Raw genomic sequence first — 20,102 nt, 5'->3', positions numbered from 1 at the left:
GTTGTTTTTTATTAATTTTTTTTTCATACGGTGAAAGTTCATTTGCTAAATAGTTGAGGTTAATAGAGATTTATTAGCACTGTAGAAAACTACGTATTAAAACTAAAGTTATGTAAATGTAAAGAATTTAGCTCTCAAGATGGGGGGGGGGGGGGCTATAGTCTTCTCAATGGGTGTTATCTTTGTGGTAGTTTTGCCAATACATTGGACTACGAAAACGATTTATTCTATTTATCTTTAAGGGAAACAAAGGTTCTGTATCAGTACGGTTGAGCATCTCTGGAGTATCGGCTGTGTTCATAACATCACATTTGGCAGCTTTAGATGGATTTTATGAAGACCGTATAAACGACTACCACTTGACTGTAAATTCACAAAAATTCAAATGCTCAAAATCATCCACTATATTTCAGCATGAGTAAGTTTCTTTCTCTTTGAGTAATATTAATTAAAAAAAAACTTTCCACAAAATAAGTTTTTCAAAGAAAATTAAAGAACTACATTAAACCAAAAATGAGCAAAAATCAGATCAAATAATCTACCAAGCGTAAAACTACCACAAATCAGCATCGATGAATAAATGAAACCAAAACGACCAGAAATTACAATAAATAACCGAGTCAAACTAAAAACGAGCAGAAATTAACATGAGTAGGGCTCAAAACCCCCTATGCCTTCCCAAGGCCAGATCATAATTTGCACTTTACTGAAAAAATGCAGATGAGTGTGTATTGTCAGTTTAATATACATATACTGACATTTATTGATCAAAATGTTAATAATATTTGATTTATTAAAGTTATAAAAGTCAAAACATCGAAATTTTTTTTCAGTAAGTGCAAATTATGTTCTGGCCTAGGGGCATAGGGGTTTTGAGCCCTACTCATGTTAATTCCTGCTCGTTTTGAGTTTGAATCGGTTATTTATTGTAATATCTGTTCGTTATGGGTTTCATTTATTTTTCGATGGTGACTTGTTGTAGTTTTACATCACTCACAGGGTTTCTGTTATATCCCTGATTATATAAAAATAAGCTTCGATGTCTATTTAAGAAAGAATTAAGGGGAATGATAAAGTTAAGTAATACTTTCCTTTTTGGTTAAAAACCTGAACTTTCCAAGCTTTGATAAGTTTACTAAATGTTACCTTATGAAAAAATTTATAGGTTCAAATATGAATCCTAACAGTAAAATATGAACCGTGCATTGTACTCATATGATCAATTTGTGTTTAAATCTTTACGAAAATTATCAATTTGGCATCGAGCTTTAAACGGCGTACAGAACGCTGGTCTTTTTTTTTTCGTTGCAAAAGTCTGCAAATTCATATGATGTGTCTGTGATTGACCTCATTCGTGTGACAGAAGCAATAAACTATTAACATTGTTGGAAAATAGCTTATTTTCAATCAAAACTTACTGAAAACGAAATAATGACCATATTTGCAAAATAAATCGAAACCTAAGATATATATTCTTTTACTTTATATTTAAACCTTGACAGTGGAATCGTTTTTAGGATCCAGGAAATTTTTTCAGTTTCGATACCGATTACCTAGCATAAAATCGGGGGGGGGGGCTCAAGGGGCCAATAAAGGGGGTTAGAATAGGGGAACAATTCGAAAAGTAATTACGCCCCTCATATTTTCTTGAATTGGCACCCCTGCCAAGATTGCCGCGTTCAGTTCCTCGGAGGGGGAAAAGGTCGAACTAGGAGCTTGGAAGTTCACAGGATCTAAAAATGCGAAAACGCGGAGGAAATTCGAACAAAATAGGAAAATATGTAAATCACATGAAAACAGGGGAAAATGAGGAATAAATCGGAGTAATTGTCAGGGCTCTAGGATGGTTGAAACCGAAGGCCACCTTCTACGTGTGTGGTTCTACCTTTGAATCTTAGCTTTACAGTGTTCTTTTGTCAAACCCCCTTAATATAGTGTAGTTGAATGGAAAATTTTAATTTCAAAGTTTGTATATAATATTCACAATTAAAGCGACAACACCATTTTGAATGAATAATTATTGTATCAAGTTTATTTGTGCAGCTATTTTTGAAAGGATAATAGACATTATCAAAGGTAATTTATTCTTATATTGAAGGCCTTTGCTCGGAATTTAACTTTCAAGCTCAAGTTAGCTACCAGATATTCTAAGATCTTTTCACCCTTTACTAAAGGTATTTGGAAATAAAGTAACGGGATCTGATCTATCTGTTAATAGATGACCTTGGATAGGGTTGAATATTTATTGCAAGTAGTGATATTTTTTCTTGAAATTGTCTGCCATATGAGTAACTTCTGGTGATTTCAATTACAACCTTTCGGAAATTTGGATTCATCAATCAGCTTGTACATCAATGATAATGAGTATGTTTGGCGGTTATGTTAGCGTTCTTTTGAAAAATGACGATCTTACATATGTACACAATTCTGCTCGAACTTATAATCTAGATCATGCCGCCGTGTCCCGCAATCTCTCTGCTAGACCAATGAAGGTTATTTCTGACTATCAATTATCTGAGCATCTCCCTATCACATTTTCTTTCCAATTCCACGGTTTCAAAGGACAGAATAATTACGTGACCCGTTATGGTTGAGCTAGAATCAATTCTGATTTGTTCGCTTCGTGAACAGCTTTTATTCTGAGTAAACTTTGGGCTCCTTTCCACCTTTTGCAAAGATCAACCAAATTTCCTATGGTTGAGCAAGAATCAATTCTGATTTTTTCGCTTCGTGAACAGCTTTTATTCTGAGTAAACTTTGGGCTCGTTTCCACCTTTTGCAAAGATCAACCAAATTTCCTATGGTTGAGCTAGAATCAATTCTGATTTGTTCGCTTCGTGAACAGCTTTTATTCTGAGTAAACTTTGGGCTCCTTTCCACCTTTTGCAAAGATCAACCAAATTTCCTATGGTTGAGCCAGAATCAATTCTGATTTTTTCGCTTCGTGAACAGCTTTTATTCTGAGTAAACTTTGGGCTCCTTTCCACCTTTTGCAAAGATCAACCAAATTTCCTATGGTTGAGCCAGAATCAATTCTGATTTTTTCGCTTCGTGAACAGCTTTTATTCTGAGTAAACTTTGGGCTCCTTTCCACCTTTTGCAAAGATCAACCAAATTTCCTATGGTTGAGCTAGAATCAATTCTGATTTGTTCGCTTCGTGAACAGCTTTTATTCTGAGTAAACTTTGGGCTCCTTTCCACCTTTTGCAAAGATCAACCAAATTTCCTCCTCCTCCTCTCCTCTATTTAACAGCAGGCGGGCTTTTCAGTAACACTATTTAGCCCTTTTCCGTTTGCTTCACTCTGTGGGCTACAGAGCTAGAATCAATTCTGATTTGTTCGCTTCGTGAACAGCTTTTATTCTGAGTAAACTTTGGGCTCCTTTCCACCTTTTGCAAAGATCAACCAAATTTCCAAAATATGACCTGAGATTTGACCGTAGTCGAAATCAGCCATGCTCTTCGTTTTGCCGAAATTCAAGCTGTACCGCTTCGGTAAATCTGTAAGAGTATTATTCCAGGCTAGTCTTCGACCCCTGATCTCGTTGCCTCTTGCCTCGAAACAGAATTTTGGTTCAGTCTTTGGAAGGATTGCGACCGTCCATCAACTGGTGCTACGAATCTTGTTCGTCTCAATACAAAGAGAAATTTTTCCATAGCTCTCACTCTTCATCCTAGAAACCCAATAGACGCCAATTCCGCCTGTCCTAAAATTACAAAAATATTCTTTTTAGAATAATCTCTCACAAAGAGAGGCCTCACTCATCTGTCTCTGCTGCTGAAATTCCTGAGGAGGAACGTTGTGTCTACTATGGATCCGAATTTGCTGCTTCTGGTCAGTAGCTTGATCTCTTTCGAAACTGAGTTAGATAATTTCCTTGTTACCAGTCCCTATAGAGCGTTCGTTATTAGCGCAGCATCAATTGAAGATGTCATCAGACATTTAAAGCCTAAATCATCCAATGGTATTGACCACATCAGTTTTTACATTGGAAATTTAGTTGGGGGGAGAGTATTAGTCCAACGCTTGACACTTTTAATCCGGATAATTTTTACACAGCGGATTGTAACCTCTTGTTTTTGCATTGGAGACCTTAGCCCAATTCCCAAAAAAGGAAATGCAAACCCATAATGTTCATTATTTCGACCTATTACGTTTTCGATTTCGTTTTGAGCGATCTTTGAGCTTCTTTTCCGATCTGATCTTGAACAGACATGTTACAATCCACCTCACCAGTTTGGATTCAGTTGTGTAATAGGTTGTGCTGATGCTCTCACAGTTGTACCCAATGCATCAATTGATGCTGAGTCCTCAAAAGAATATCTAATTCTCGCTAATTCACTTTCTTCGAAATATGAACTCTCGACTATGTATTCACCTGAAACTACTTCTAGATAAAAATATATCCCCTGTTTCATGTAGGAAACTCATTCCTGTCTTGAAAGGTGTATGCTAAGGAGCAGTTTCTTCTCCTAATCTTTTTAATATGTTGGATGCTCAAGACCAGTGCCCTACATCTCTGATTCTGTCTTCGTTGAATCTGTCTCTAGTTTGTTATGCAGGTGATGTTTTAAATCTCAGCCGTACCCTTCATAGAATGAATTAGATCTTTGTTACACTTCAACAGGAGTATTTTAAACTTGGTCTCCGTTTCAATCCTGAAAAGGCAGAAACAGTGTTTTTTAGGTTAAAGGGAGACCCACCGTTCCTTATAGCGCTTAGGAATACTTCTCTTAGAGCTATTGACCACCTTGTTTATCTATGCCTTCCGATTGGTTCCTTGCTACGCCACATCCGATCCTTACTCCAAGACCATCTCGAACGTCGTATATCTGCTTTCTATGCATCGAATGTTGCAGCAGAATTTTGATTCAGCCACCCACTATTAGCTAGCCTTTTGGGTTATTAGCTAGTTTTGGGTTTCGTTTGTTTGTTGGTGCTGATTTGTGGTGGTTTCATGCTTGGTAGATTATTTGATTTAATTTTTGCTCATTTTTTGTTTAGTGGAGTTCTTTGCTTTTCTTTGAAAGGCTTATTTTGTGGAAAGAGTTTTTTTAATTAATTACAATGCATAGCCGAGTCAAATTCAAAATGTGTATGTATATGTATGTATGTATATATATATATGTATATGTGTATGTATGTATATGTGTATGTATGTGTATATATATGTATATGTATATATATATATATATATATATATATATGTGTATATATATATATGTATGTGTGTATGTATATATATGTATATGTATGTGTATGTATATATATATATATATATATATATATATATATATATGTATGTGTATATATATGTATGTATATGTATATATATATATGTATATATATATATATATGTATATATGTATGTGTATATATGTATATATATATATGTGTATATGTATATATATATATATGTATATATGTATGTGTATATATGTATGTATATGTATGTATATATGTATATATATATATATATGTATATATGTATGTATGTATATATATGTGTGTATATATGTATATATGTGTATGTATATATATATGTATATATATATATATAATAAATGGCTACTATAGATAAATGGCTATTGGGGTTAACAACCCCACCAGTAGCATCTGGCCTCCCCCAGCCCATTCAGCGTGTCCCCAGGTGGCGATAGGGGAACGCTCTATAGATATTTAGGGTACCTCCAGAGGAGGAACGGACCATGGGGGAACCTTTTCCCTGGGGTCCGTAATATAAACTGGGACACGTTGGCTTAGGGTCATGAATACATGTAGAGAGAAAAAAAGGCCTCTCAAGTTTACTCTCAAAAGGACCCACTGATTTGTCCACACGTCCCATGAGTTCCAAACCTTCTCCCAGTAATGGGTTAAATTGCATGGTGATGCAGAACACCATCGCGGGAGGATCCTCTCTTGGAGGACAACTGCGGCAGGGCGTAAGATCCAGATCTATAGACAACGGCCTCTGCAAAGGGCTGCCTCGACCTTTTCGGGGTTCCTGCAAGACTGGAGACCTTGCGGTCAACTCTATTCCCATTTGAGGAGTGGCGCCCCTCGTGGAAATTACAGCCTAGTAAACGACACAGCATTCGCACGGGATTCTGACTAATGGACAATTTTTCTGGGCTTAGTATGTTTTGATGGGCGTCTTTGGGCTGAAAAACCTCTTCCTAGCTAATTTATCTATTATGGGTTGCCTCCCCGTAGTAGCATAATATTTGTAGGCATGAATAAATAATGAGTCGGAGGTAATAGGCTTGAGACTGTCTGTGCAGGACCTTGACTGTTGTTGATAGAAGAGCATCGCCAAGTGCTGAAAACCATGTTGTGACCAAGATGGGCCCAGGAATGCACAAAGCCTTCATCATACTAGATGTCCCAGGGACTTTTTGTTGTTCGGGTTTAAGCCGGCTTAAGCGCTTCGGTTTAGACTTAAGAAGATATGTGACCCCCGTCCTGCACTGGTATCCGGGATCATTGCTTTTCCTGAGGCGAAAATAATTTCAAGGATTTAAAGAACATGAAAATTGGAACTTGGATTGTTACGACGTTAAAAAATGACCATCGTATCGACATTTTGACTGACGAATTCAGACGATTCGAACTGGATTTATTAGGAATTTCAGAAACTCATATCCCAGGGGTAGGAAGCATGAAATTAGGTGATATAGAATTTGTTTACTCAGGCAGGAAGGATGGGGTACATAGACAGGGAGTAGGGCTCATGATGAATAAGGAAGCTGCTAAGTCTTGTTTAGGCTGGGAAGGTATTAATAATAGAATACTAGTTGTTCATTTTATCACTAGAAAGTTCATGGTATCAGTTAAAGTAGTATACGCCCCTGTAGAACCCACTGACGGAGATACTAATGACTCAGATTAATTTTACTTACAGTTCCAGGAGCACATAGAAAGGGTCTCAGGTAGAAATATGATGTTTTTCCTGGGGGATTTTAACGCTCAGGTTGGTAGAAACAGGGATAGATGGTATCCTAGCCTAGGTAAATTTGGTGTAGGAAAAGAAAACAGTAATGGATCCAGACTTTTGCAATTTTGTAGATATAACAATCTAGTGATAACCAATATGGTGTTTGGTCATGAAATGGCTCATAAGTTAACATGGTATTCACGTGATGGTAAGACAGCAAACCTTTTTGATTATGTTATAGTAAACCGAAGACTGGCAGGATCAATACAAGATACTAGGGTATGTAGGAGTGCTGTTATTGATGTTAAAAGTCAAGATCACCATCTAGTAGTTTCAAGGGTTAATCTAAAGCTGAAATATCGGAAGGGTAACCACCTCCCGGGAAGTTATGATGTTGGTAGACTCCAGGATGAGAATTTAAGAGAACAGTTGAATGCTAAACTTGAGAGTTTACAATTTGACAATGTGAAAGATGGTTGGAATGATTTTAGAAAAATAATTTGTGAAGTTGCTGAAGGCGTATTAGGGAAGAAAGCTAGAACTACAGCTAAGAATATTAGTGAAAAAGCTTTATGTTTAATAGTAAGGAGAAAGGACTTGTACAAGAATTATCAGAGTGAGATATCGTATGAAAACAAAAAGAGTATAAAGACAGTGAAGAAAACACTAAAATACGAAACAATGAGTTATGAATTTGAGGCTATGAATATAATTTCCAAGGATCTGAAAAACGCAGTTGGACGACATAATAGTAAAATATTATACTCGCACGTTAACAAATTGAGAGGGAGTAGTCAATGTGGACTTGGCCTAGTTAAAAATAGGAATGGGGTCACAATTAGCGATAAGGAAAAAACTAAAGAGAGATGGGCCGAACATTTTGAGAATTTCCTAAACCGAGATAGAGTTGCAGGAAAAAATATAGAGAAAGATGAAAGAGTTTGTGATACCTTGGATGTGAAGGAAGATTTGTTTTGTGAGGAGGAATTAGCAACAGTACTAAAGGGATTAAAAAATAATAAGATTCCAAGTGCTGACGGGGTGTTAAATATGATCCTTAAATATTGGGGGTCGGATGTTAGAAATAAGCTACGTAAGACTATGAATTGGATCTTTAAACCAACGGAAATACCTACCGACTTTAGCAAAACCTTAATTAAATCACGGAATACACAAGGCAATAGAAATTAGTATGGTCATTATTGAAACGTTAGTCTGGTCTCTTTAGGTGGCAAGTTACATAGTAATATGATTCATTTTAGACTGAGAGATGCTGTAGACTAAGTTGTATGAGAAGAACAATGCGTATTCAGAAAAGGCAGAGGTTGTGCCGACCAAATTTTCACTCTTAAGTTAGTAATTGTGAAGTCTCTTAGTAGTCAAACACTTTTGGTCCTCTTTGTTACTGATTATGAGCAAGCGTTTGGTTCTGTTGACAGAGGAGCTTTAGCCAAGATTTTATCCTTGCATGGTATACCCGACAAATACATTAAAGTGCTTAGTGCTATGTACAAGAATAATACTGCTGTGGTTAAGGTAGGCAATGAGGTTAGCAGCTGGTTTTGCATTAAATCACGAGTTAATCAGGGTTGTGTTCTATCTCCCTTTATATGAATCATTTGATGGACTTTGTTTTAAGGAGCACAGGAAAGGCAATAGGAGACCACGGAATCGAATGGGGAGGAAAAAGTCTCCTGGACTTGGATTATCCTGATGATTTAAGCATCCTAGATGAAGGTGTGAGCAAAATGAATGAAGTTTTAGAGGTTTTGTTAGTTCAGGGTGCTAGAATTGGTTTGAAAATTAATGTTAGGAAGACTAAGTCACTAAGGCTATAAATAAGTGAAGATAAAAAGGTGACGTTGGGTAATGAAAAGATTGATCAGGTGGGCAGTTTCACTTACCTTGGTAGTATTATTAGTAAAGATGGTGGGAGCAGTGAAGATGTTAAATATAGAATAGCCAGGGCACAGGGTGTTTTTGCACGGTTAAAAAAAGTCTGGAAGAATAGGAAAATAAGTCTGCAAACCAAGATTAGAATATTAGAAACCACAGTGATGACAGTGGTCAAATTTGGCTCTGAAGCATGGGCACTCTGAAAAGAGGATGAAGATTTGCTAGATGTTTTCCTGAGAAATTGCCTAAGGAATGTTCTGGGTACCCGGCTGACTGACCGTATTTCAAACAATAGGCTATACGAAAAATGTGGTTCAATCCCGGTTTCTAGGGCTATAAGGAAAGAAAGGTTGAGATGGCTAGGGCACGTTGTGTGGATGAAGGATGACAGCTTGCCGAAGGTTGTCCTTTTCGGCCAACCATCTAGGGCTAAACGGAAAGCAGGTCGTCCCCGTCTGGGCTGGGAGGACGTCATAAAGAAAGATTTAAAGGAAATGGGAACTTCGTGGGCGGGTGTAAAAAGGGAGGCTTTGAATAGATTGGGGTGGAGGAGGAGCGTGCGTAGCTGTGTTGGCCTCAGGCGGCTTGGTGCTGCGGTGAGTTGTTAGTAGTAGTAGTAGTAGTAGTTTCAATTCCGTGGCCCTGCCTCACATCTTGTATGTTGCTCCATTTTGGAAGGTGTTTGCTAGAGCTGATTGCTTAAAAGTCCGGTCCATTTTTTTTTCGGTTCGCTAAATATTGGTTTCGGTTGCCGCCTCGCATCGGAATTCTCCGTTGATCAGAAAATTTAAACTCGCTGACCCTGATCGTACACTTATTAAATTAATGGCCAAATGTAACTGAAAATTCTTCACAACTAATTCAATAGTGTTCATGCTCTGAACACTATTATGCTTTAGCTCAATAGTGTTTAGTATTTGTTTATGTCTTTGCATGACCATATTTAGAGTAGTAATATTTAAATTCGTTTCTAATTCATATTTTATTGTTCAGTGTCGTTGTTATGACAAGAGTTAGTGCAGTAATTGGTTTCTTGTTCACGTGTTTTGTTTTGTTCTGTTTTTTTTTCTTCTTTTCTGTTTCCTCCACTCCGTCTTATCGTGTTATTTGAATGATGGATGTCCAGTAAATACATAAATAACTCAATTCCACCCTTAAATACTACATCAAAAGTAGTTTGCTTTAAAGTCAACTTATTGGAAATGAAATCCGTTTTGTTTATGCTTTGCCCAAAAACTCGGAACTTAAGTGGCTGTTTTCAAACTTGGAAAGGGCCACTGTTAGTCGGTTAATGCATATATTATGGCAACTTTCAACCTAGAAATTTTTCTAGGTTAATGATCTTTTTCCGGATGTCCCACTGTTCCGGGTGATCTTCTGTGATACTTCTTGCCGTTCTTAAAAATAACTTTCCTTAAAAAGAAACAAAAAAGATACTTTTAGCTTTTCAGAGCAGAGTTCCTGACGAAATTCGATGATTGTGGACCTTTTCCTCCATTTCTGCCGACAAGAATTGTGATTGAAGCTCATTGATATTGACATGTTAATTATTTTATTGATAATATTATAACTTTTTGCTTTTAAATAATCTATTAATTTAGTAGCTTTTAAGAATAGTGCTAATTGCCTTCTGTACCAAAATAATAAATTCTGTTTTAGATAATAAATAATAAATTATAATTAATTATTTTGACCAAGTGACAGAAATGATCAGTGACGTCAAACTAGTACTCCTTCTTAAGAGGTTTTGAATTGGAACCAGTTTTTGGCTTTTTGGCTAATGAATCTGTTAGTATCTTGTGTCTACTACTACTACTACTATTAACAACTCACTGCAGCATCAAGCCGCCTAAGACCAACATAGCTACGGACGCTCTTCCCCCACCCTAATCATTTCGAAGCTTCCCTCTTTACACTCTCCCAGGAAGTACCCATTTCCCATAAGCCTTTCCTTGTGACATCCTCCCACCCTATTCGGGGACGACTTGTTTTTTGTTTGGCCCTAGACGGTTGGCCGGAAAGGACAATCTTTTGCAGTCTGTCATCCTCCATCCGCAGAACGTATTCTAGCCATCTCAACCTTTCTCTCATTATAGCCCTAGAAAGCGGCATTGAAGCACATTTTTCGTACAGCTTGCTGTTTGAGATACGGTCAGTTAGTCTGATACCTCATCATGGCCCTAGAAAGAGGGATTGAACCCCATTTTCATTACAGCTTGCTGTTTGAGATGCACCAAATTCTTCCAATTCTTCCAAACTTTTTTCAAATGCAAAAAAAGTACCCTGGTCCTTGGCTATTCTATTTATAACTTCTTCACTGCATCCACTGTCTTTATTAATAATACTAGTCTGTCATCCTCCATCCGCAGAACGTATTATAGCCATCTCAACCTTTCTCTCATTATAGCCATAGAAAGCGGAATTGAACCACATTTTCCTTACAGCTTACTGTTTGAGATACGGTCAGTCAGTCTGGTACCTCATCATAGCCCTAGAAAGAGGGATTGAACCCCATTTTCATTACAGCTTGCTGTTTGAGATGCACCAAATTCTTCCAATTCTTCCAAACTTTTTTCAAATGCAAAAAAAGTACCCTGGGCCTTGGCTATTCTATTTATAACTTCTTCACTGCATCCACTGTCTTTACTAATAATACCACCTAGATAAGCGTAGCTGTCCACTTGATCGATCTTCTCGTTACCCAAAGTCACCATATCACCTTCACTTATTCCTAGTCTCAGCGACTTGGTCTCCTTAACATTAATTTTTAAAACTATTGTTGCACCCTGAACTAGCAAAACCTCTAAAAGTTCATTCATTTTGCTAAAATTTTCATCTAGGATGCTTAAATCATCAGCCTAATTTAAGTCGGAGAGTTTTGCTTTCCCATTTGATTCCGTTTTCTCCCATTATCTTTGCTGTGCTCCTTAGGACAAAGCCCATAAATATGATGCATGCTTGGGGATAGAACGCAACCCTGCTTAACTCCTGGTATATTACGAAACCAACTACTAACCTCATTTCCTACCTTATCCGCACTAATATTATTCTCGTACATAGCACTAATAACTGTAATATGTTTATCTGGTGTACCAAATAAGGATATGACCTTCACTAAAGTTCTTCTATCAGCTGAAACAAACGCTTGCTTGTAATCTATACAACTGAGGACTGAAGGCGTTTGATGATTCAGGCACTTCTCAATTATCAATCTAGGAGTGAAAATTTGGTTGATACATCCTTTACCCCTCTTAAACCTACTCTGTTCCTCTCTTAAAGCTTTATCTACCGCCTCTCTAAGTCTAAAAAGTATCATCATACTAAGTAATTTGCTTCCTACTGAAACCAGGCTAATGCCTCAATAATTACTACACTCACTCTTAACACCTTTCTTTTAGAGGGGTTTAATTAGAGTTTTCCTAAAAATTGCTAGAAACTTCTCCTTAAAAAAAATCATATTCATAATCTTCAGTAACGTATCTCTAACCACTATATCTAAAAAACTCATTTACCACACTATCAGCCCCTAGCACCCCACCATTTTACAATCCTTTTAGTACTGTTACCAATTTTTCCTCTGAAAATAAATCTTCCTTCACATCCAAAGTGTCACAAACTTTTTCATTCTCTTTTATATCTGTTCTAGTAACTATCACGGTTTAGCATATTCCCAAAATGTTCTGTCTATCTCTCTTTAACTCTTTCTTTATCACTAATTGTGATATTTTTGCCTGGGACACGTCCAGATTGACTGTTTTCTCTCAATTTCTTAACATGCCTATATAGTATTTTACTTTTATACCGTCTGGCTGTATATCCGAGATCTTCGGCAAACTTCTTAAGACCATTGGCGGGCGTGCCTTGTTTGCCTCTCATTATAGGCAATCTAACAGTCTTGTGTCAATTTTGAATTCTTGGTCAACATACCTGAGAATCTTTGCAAATATGCCTTTCCAAAAACTAACAAACATATAATTGTCTAATAAGAGAGTCATGCTTAATTCTGTCATTTACCCGTGCCCCAGCGATATAAACACTTGCCTCTCAATTACTTGGACTATCTGTTTTGGCTTTTCTCTTTCTACAATTAGCCATGTCTTGATGCAACCTATGTATGCAATCTACTGCAAAATACTTGATAACTTCAATTCAATCTGAGACTCTAATCTTACTTCTTGGACCATTTTTTTTTTTTATTGAATCAAAGTTTATTCGGTTCTGGTCAGTGATCTAAGGACTTCGATGAGAATATCTTCAAAGTTCTCTGTTCGGTGTCGTATTGAATAGAAAGAATTTAGATTTGACCACCTTGACCGGGATAAGCGAGCTCTAAGATCGCAGCACTTTGATCAAGCAAAAAACGAAAACCAGAATGACCGAACTAGAATGAATATGTAAGAGAAGTAAAAGCTTAGCAGCAAAAAATGAGCCTACTGAATCTATCTATCCCACGCACTTACTTATACATGCTCAGTTTTTTTTTTTAATATCTTTTCATGTTTTCTAATGTGTATTTTATGTTTTTATTATCTTCATAGTTCAGCTGAAAAGGTGTATCCAACAGCATACCCACTGGAGGGGATGACTTTAATAACCCACCTGGGGGGGGGGCTCCTCCCGAAGGACATTCGTTTTACAAACCAAATTCTTAACATGCTACCAAAAAACGTGATATTTTGGTAATTGCTAAAGTGTCTTTTCTTCTTTGGAATAGGAAATGTGCAGATTTTTTAAATTTGCCAGTTTGAAATGTATACTTGCTCGCTTTTTGTGAATATTTTTTTTTTTTGCTTAAAAATTCTCACAAAGATAATTAAAAAATCACCATAAAGCAAGTGAATTCCTCCCGTAAATGAAATTTTGAGAATCGATCTCTTTCCCCACCTCCTTGGCCTAATTTTTTGGTGGGTCTTTTGTGCATCTGGTATACAAGACAACCTAATAATTTTACGCTCCATGGCTAATGAAAAGGCTTTTACTGCTTGCATTCCCGGCCATAGAGCCTTGCGGGGAGAGGGGGAGGTATATATTGATGTGCCGGGTTTTATTGTTTACGGGTTTTCAATGGAGTTCTCGGGTTTTCAATGGAGTTCAATGGACTTCTTTGTGCCGGGTTTTACCAACAATTGAAGTGTCTTTTACGCCTAGCACTGCAATTTTAATTTTATGGATTGTTCTAAGACCACTATCTTTTAGCTACACATTTTGGTTTGGTGACTTTAACTTCCGATTGGAACCTGGAACACTAGACACGCAAGAAATAATTGACTTGGTCAAACAGAAGGAGTTGTCAACAGCGTTTGAGCATGATGAGTTATCCAAGGCCATGAAAACGGGACAAGCTTTCGCATTGATGACGGAGATGGAGCCACATTTCCCACCTACGTATAAATATAGAGTAGGCTCAAATGAGTACGATCTAAAGTAAGTAAGATTATTATCTTACTTTACATAATTGGTAAGTGCCCATAACGCCTAGCCAATCATGTAAGGTGGAATGATTATCACTAGGTAACATACCCTTTACTGTCTCACAGTGGGGAATTGGGGGGGGGGAATTAAATTGTTTTTCAGATTTTTTTTAGGGGGTAAGGGGACATACAATTTCTTGTTTAGGAGAAGGGGCAAAATATAGTTTTTCTGTGGTTCCCACAAAAGACTATACGCTACTGTTTTTTTCTTCCTTTTTGTGCCTGCCGTCCGATCGGTTCTTTGGCTAGTCTAATAAAGTATTACTGAGTAATATTCCGCTGTTAACGGAAAATCATTCATGGACGTGAAAACAAACACGAGAAACAAGGAAAGGAGGATAAATTCTCTGGAAGATTATCGAGATAAATGGGTTAGAATTTTTAAACGCAAACAGTATTCAGAATCGAGCTGACAGTGTTTGCCTAATATCTCTGTTTTCTTTTTTTTCTTTTTTTTTATTACCATTAAAAAAATATTTTCTGTTTTATTATGTTTACTTCAATGACACTAGTAAAGCAATGTTGAAGTTATAATAACACTTCAAAGGTGTTTGGTATTTGCAGTTTGTAAGTAGAAATTAAAAATAAGATTTCTATGGCAACAAGCTGTTATTTTGCTGTCATTTCCTGAAATACTGTAGTAATAAAACAATTATTCTTTGTTGAATAATTTTTGAACCTCCAGCAGGTTGTACCTCTTTAGAAGCTAAGCCAAGCATAATGGCTATGACTGTTCCAATCATTTTTCGAATTTTATGAAGCATAAAACTTTGACCTATAAAAAATGAGGACTGTTTGAGACAGAATTGAAAAATAGACCAAAAAAGTTCAACTCAAGTAGTCTAATAAAATTATATTTAACAGAAATTACATTAAAACTGGCTAAGGCAAGTAAAGTAAAGAATCAAGTCGAGAAAAAAGTGACGTATTTATAAAATTAGGTCAAGAAAAAGAAGAATCTTTTACATCCTGAAATATCTTTTCTCGAAAGATGCTTGAGTGTAGGCTATGCTATTATTATAAATCACAACGGACTCGTCAGACATATTCGAAGCTTAGACTAGAAGGGCCATTACTTGGACAAATATAAAAAATAAAAATAAAAAAAAATCCAGCTTCAAATCCAATTTATAAAATGTCTCCAGCCTGACATCTTTGGTAAAGTGGGGAATTAGCCCTTCCAATTTGACACTGATCATTCCTAAAGTTCCTAATCCCTGTAATAATTTTAATAACCGTTCATATTTCAAACCCTTGAAATCGACAAAGGCGTTTAGTCAACGTGGGGTTGAACTTCGAAACTAATTCCTTCGTTTCTTTACATCACACATTGCTATGCCAATTTTGGTTTACCCTCCCAAGGATCCATCTCTTATAGCATCCCCTTTAGCGTACAATCTTTGTTGAATTTACAATCTTTGTTGAAGTCTAGATCAGATTGAGGTAAAAAGCGAAGCTCTATTAATCAAGGACCAATTAAACAACACCAAACAAAAAAAAAGGAAAGAAAAAAAAAAAAAGATCATGGAATGGTGAATCAACTATGGATGGTCTAGCATGACAATGAACCTAGCACAGTTTCTAAATATAAAGAAAGATCACGAATTCAAACACACCTAAATTTTATACAAATTATAATTACATATTTTAGCTGGTTATCTTTTTCTCGTGATCTCTATGCCTTCTGTTTCTCCTTACATCTCTTTCTCTTTTTTAAGATGCGGTTATTCTTTCTAGGCGACGACCAGCTTGGACAGATCGAATTTTATCCCGTGTGGCTCCATGGGAATTCGAGGGTCAAAAATTGTCTTTGAAGCAGCACTCTTACAGGGCTCTGAAAAACTATACTCAATCCGACCACAAACCGGTGGTTGCAACGTTTTCTGTAGCGGTACGTATCTACACATAGATTTAGCCAATCAGGATTATTGCCACTCCCCCCACCTAAGACTTAGAATTTTCGAGTCTCTTTTACATGCTTGAACTTGAATACTTCCACAAAATATAAAGGGGGGATAGGGAGGGGCAAGGATTTTTTTTTCAATTTTTAAATGAAGATACAAAAAAGATATTTCTCAAAAATCTAGTGAGGCAACCCCTATCAATCAGGGCCCCTAGATGGGTGATTCTGCTTTTGGGTCAAGAGCGGAACGGGACAAAATATATATGAGCGGAACGGGACAAAAAATCTATGAGCGGAACGGGACAAATATCTATGTGGGGAACGGGACAAAAACAGATACACACAACTTGTGTTAGAGAAAAGTTTAGTGACTACGGATTAATTGTGAAATTATTATGCTTTAAAAATACTCTGTTTAATTGAAACACTTCATTTTAGGTATTAACAATAGCAGTCTATATTACAGTTCGATATTGTTTAATAAGGATAAAAACTTACTCTAGCAATATGTTTAATATAGGTAAAGCAAAGGAAAGACTGAACTAAGTGAAATTAGATAAGTGTAGATGAGAATCGATTTTAGATTAAGAGGCTCTTGACTTAAAAAAAAGATAAATTACCCTAAAAGGTATATATCAAAGGACCTTATAAATTAAAAGATAAAAGGATCTTGAGGTAAAGAGAAGGTAAACAAAAGGACCTCAAGAGGCTCTCAGCTTAAAAGAAGATAAAAGGACCAAAGGACACTCGTTGTTTGTTTTTTAACATGTAATTTTAGGATTATCTTTACCGCAAGATAGAATGAACGGCCGGTGAAATCTGATATAACTCTCCCCTCTTTCAAAGTCTTAAAGTTTGTAAATACTTTTCATTCAAATTCAACGGCTCTTAAATTTCAGGAGTCATTCTTAAAGGATTATGACAAAAAGTCAGACTTAAGCGTAAAGAGGGTTGAGTTAGGGTCAGCCCCCCTCATATACGGAGTAATTTCTGATCATCTTAAATCATGCCAGGAAAACTATTTCCCTCCCCCCTTGTAGAAATTTTTTCCTGGAAACTTTTCTTTCCATGGAAAATTCTCCCCGTGGGAAACCCCCTCCCCCCCCCCCAAAAAAATAGAAATCTATATTTCCCAATAATAAATACTATATGTGAACAGTGGACAGATTGCATAACTTACAACCCTTTCCCAAGTGACTATGAAGGGTCATGTCATCCCCAAAGGGATAGATATTGGTCCTTTCAACTCTGCTGAATCAAATGGCTATCTCAAAGTTTGAATCGAATATCTTTGGGGAAAAAAGGAGCATGGGAGGGTGGCAAATATTGCAATCCAATATTTTTGGTTACTTAGTAAGGGCACTGCAACTTTTGGTTTGTTTGAATGAGCTCTCTTCTGATCTTATAGAACTATTGGTTCTATCCGATCACAACTGGGAAAATAAAAAAAGAAAAAAAATCAACACATATCCCTAATCTTTATTCTGACAAAAAATACAAAATTCTTCATTTTTTTTATAGACACGAGCTTGAAACCTCTACAGTTGGGTTATCTGATATGCTCAATTGAGAGTGATTTTGATTAAGATCGCTTGGCTCTGTGGGGGTGTTTCCTCCTTCTTAAGAAATCAGGCAAATTTTAAAACTTAATGAATTTATACTTAGGTTACATTTAAACTTTTAAACTTAGTTAACATGAAACTTTATGAATTTTATTATATTTGGGATCAGCATGAAAAGCTAATTCTTTTGATGAATCTGTTGCTATCTTTCCAAATTTTAGAGTTTGGTTACTATTGGGCCGAGTTGCTCCTTACTTACAGTTCGTTATCACGAACTGTTTGATGCTGCTAAAATTGGCAGTTAACTTTCTGGATAATAACAAATTGTATTATTTATTTGCCATTACAATAGATGAAAGTTTCTGTAAGATAAGGGATAGTCTATTGCATTACACTTAACCTCAGGAAATGTGGTGGTAATCCGTATGAAGCCCGAAAAAAGGTGAATTGAAAATACGCTTAGGTTAGATTGTAGCTTTTTGGAGGCAGCCATAAGTGGATAATACTACTGCTACTACTACTAACATCTCATTGCAACACAAAGCCACCTGAGGCAAACGCTGCTCTGCATGGTCCTACTCCATCCCAATCTATTTAAAGCCCTCCTCTTTACACCCTCCCAAGAAGTTCCAATTTCCATTAAACTTTCCTTTCGACCTGCTCCCACCCATTTTTGGGGACAACCTGCTTTTCGCTTTCCCTTAGATGGTTGGCCAAAAAGGACGATCTTTGGCAGTCTTTCATCCTTCATCCGCAGCACGTTTCCTAGCCATCTCAACCTTTCTCTCATTCCAGCCGTAGAACACTTGATAGAATACATTTTTCGTATAACCTACTGTTTAAAATACGTTCACTCGGAAGGGTGCCAAAAAAAATTTCTGTAGACAGCTCCTTTGGAAAGCAACTAATAAATCCTGCTCCGTATTTTGGAGCGCCCATGTTTCAGAATCATACTTGACCACTGCCATCCTTGTAGATTCAAATATTCTAATTACGGTCCGCAGACTTATCTTCATATTCTCCCAAATTTTTTTTCAACTGCGAAAGAAAAAACTCCCTGGGCCTTGACTATTCTACTTTTAACATCTTCACTGCATCGACCGTCTTTACTGATAATACTACCTACATAAAAAAACCCATCAAAATCATTTTGTTAACATTTGCATCTAGGTCGTCACTCAAATCATCGGCATAATGTAAGTCTAGGAGAGTTTTACCTTCCTATTTGATTCCATGCTCTCTCGTAGCCTTTGCCGTGTTCTTTTGGAGGAAGTCCATCAAAATGAGCCACATAAATGGGGATAGAATGCAACTCTGCTTAACCCCTGATTCAATACGAAATCAGCTTTTAACCTTATTTAACACCTTAATCGCAGCAATGTTTTTTTCGTACATAGTATTAATTACTGATGTATTTATCCGGCATGCCATACAAGGATAAGACTTTCCCTAAACCTCTTCTATCGGTTGAATCAAACGCTTGCTTATAATCTGCAAAACTGAGGACTAAAGGCGTTTCATGATTGAGGTGCTTCTAAGTTATTAATCTAAGATGGAATTTGGTCGACGTATCCTCTACTCTTCCTAAAACCACACTGTTCTTTTCTTAAAACTTTATCCACAGCATCTCTAAGTCTAAAAAGTATTATCATAACAAATAATTTGCCTCCTACCAAACAAACTACCCCCCTCACTCTTATTACCATTCTTATTGAGGGTTTAATTAAAGTTTTCCTAAAACTGCTAGGTACTAGGTATTTTATTCATATTCTTCAGTAATTTATCTCCAGCTTCACAACGATCTTGTTTGAAAAAACTCATTTTTAATGTGTTTAGACATGGTAAAAACTTTACTATACTTATATGGATGTATGACATGTTTAATCTACTACCCTTGAATCAGTTTTAGATAGAACGGTTGTTGGTTTTTTTTTTTAGGAACTTTTTTTTTGCAAAATTCTGAAATTCTCAGATATATAAAGTAAGAAGAAAAGATTTGTTCATTATTAGTTAATCATACTATTAATACAGGGTACTAATCTCCCAAAGGCTCCTAGGCCTGTAAAAGAGGGGAAGCCATACAATTCATTAAATCACTAAATCAAAAATAAAAAAATATTCTAAAAATTGTAACATTACTCACAAGAAAAAAACAAATAGAAGAAAAAGGCTATATAGACTAAAAAATTATATTAATCCAACCAATCCTACACAAAAAAAGTGAACCAAAAACAAAGAAAACAAAACATAAAAAGTGTACGAAGCCAAAAAGTTTTTAACTATTCTTTGAATAAACTAAATGAGTGGCACCTTCAAGATGACTCAGGCATCTTATT

The 20,102-nt window shown here is 36.4% G+C and overlaps 1 protein-coding gene across 4 annotated transcripts in view; it reads left to right on the top strand.

The window, feature by feature from the left end:
* LOC148946107 (phosphatidylinositol 4,5-bisphosphate 5-phosphatase A-like) overlaps window positions 1-20,102 on the top strand; it is a 49,280-nt gene that overhangs the window by 12,589 nt on the left and 16,589 nt on the right. For all 4 annotated transcript variants that reach the window (XM_089098108.1, XM_089098106.1, XM_089098107.1 and 1 more), the window contains exons 5-7: window positions 243-418; window positions 14,027-14,254; window positions 16,039-16,192. In XM_089098108.1, the coding sequence (XP_088954234.1) occupies window positions 243-418; window positions 14,027-14,254; window positions 16,039-16,192 (558 nt within the window). The remainder of the gene's footprint in view (window positions 1-242; window positions 419-14,026; window positions 14,255-16,038; window positions 16,193-20,102) is intronic.

Source organism: Artemia sp. Qi Xiang Cuo, chromosome 12 (assembly GCF_049724085.1).
Source record: "Artemia sp. Qi Xiang Cuo chromosome 12, ASM4972408v1, whole genome shotgun sequence".
NCBI lineage: Eukaryota > Metazoa > Arthropoda > Branchiopoda > Anostraca > Artemiidae > Artemia > Artemia sp. Qi Xiang Cuo.
This window is presented reverse-complemented; position numbering and strand designations above follow the sequence as displayed.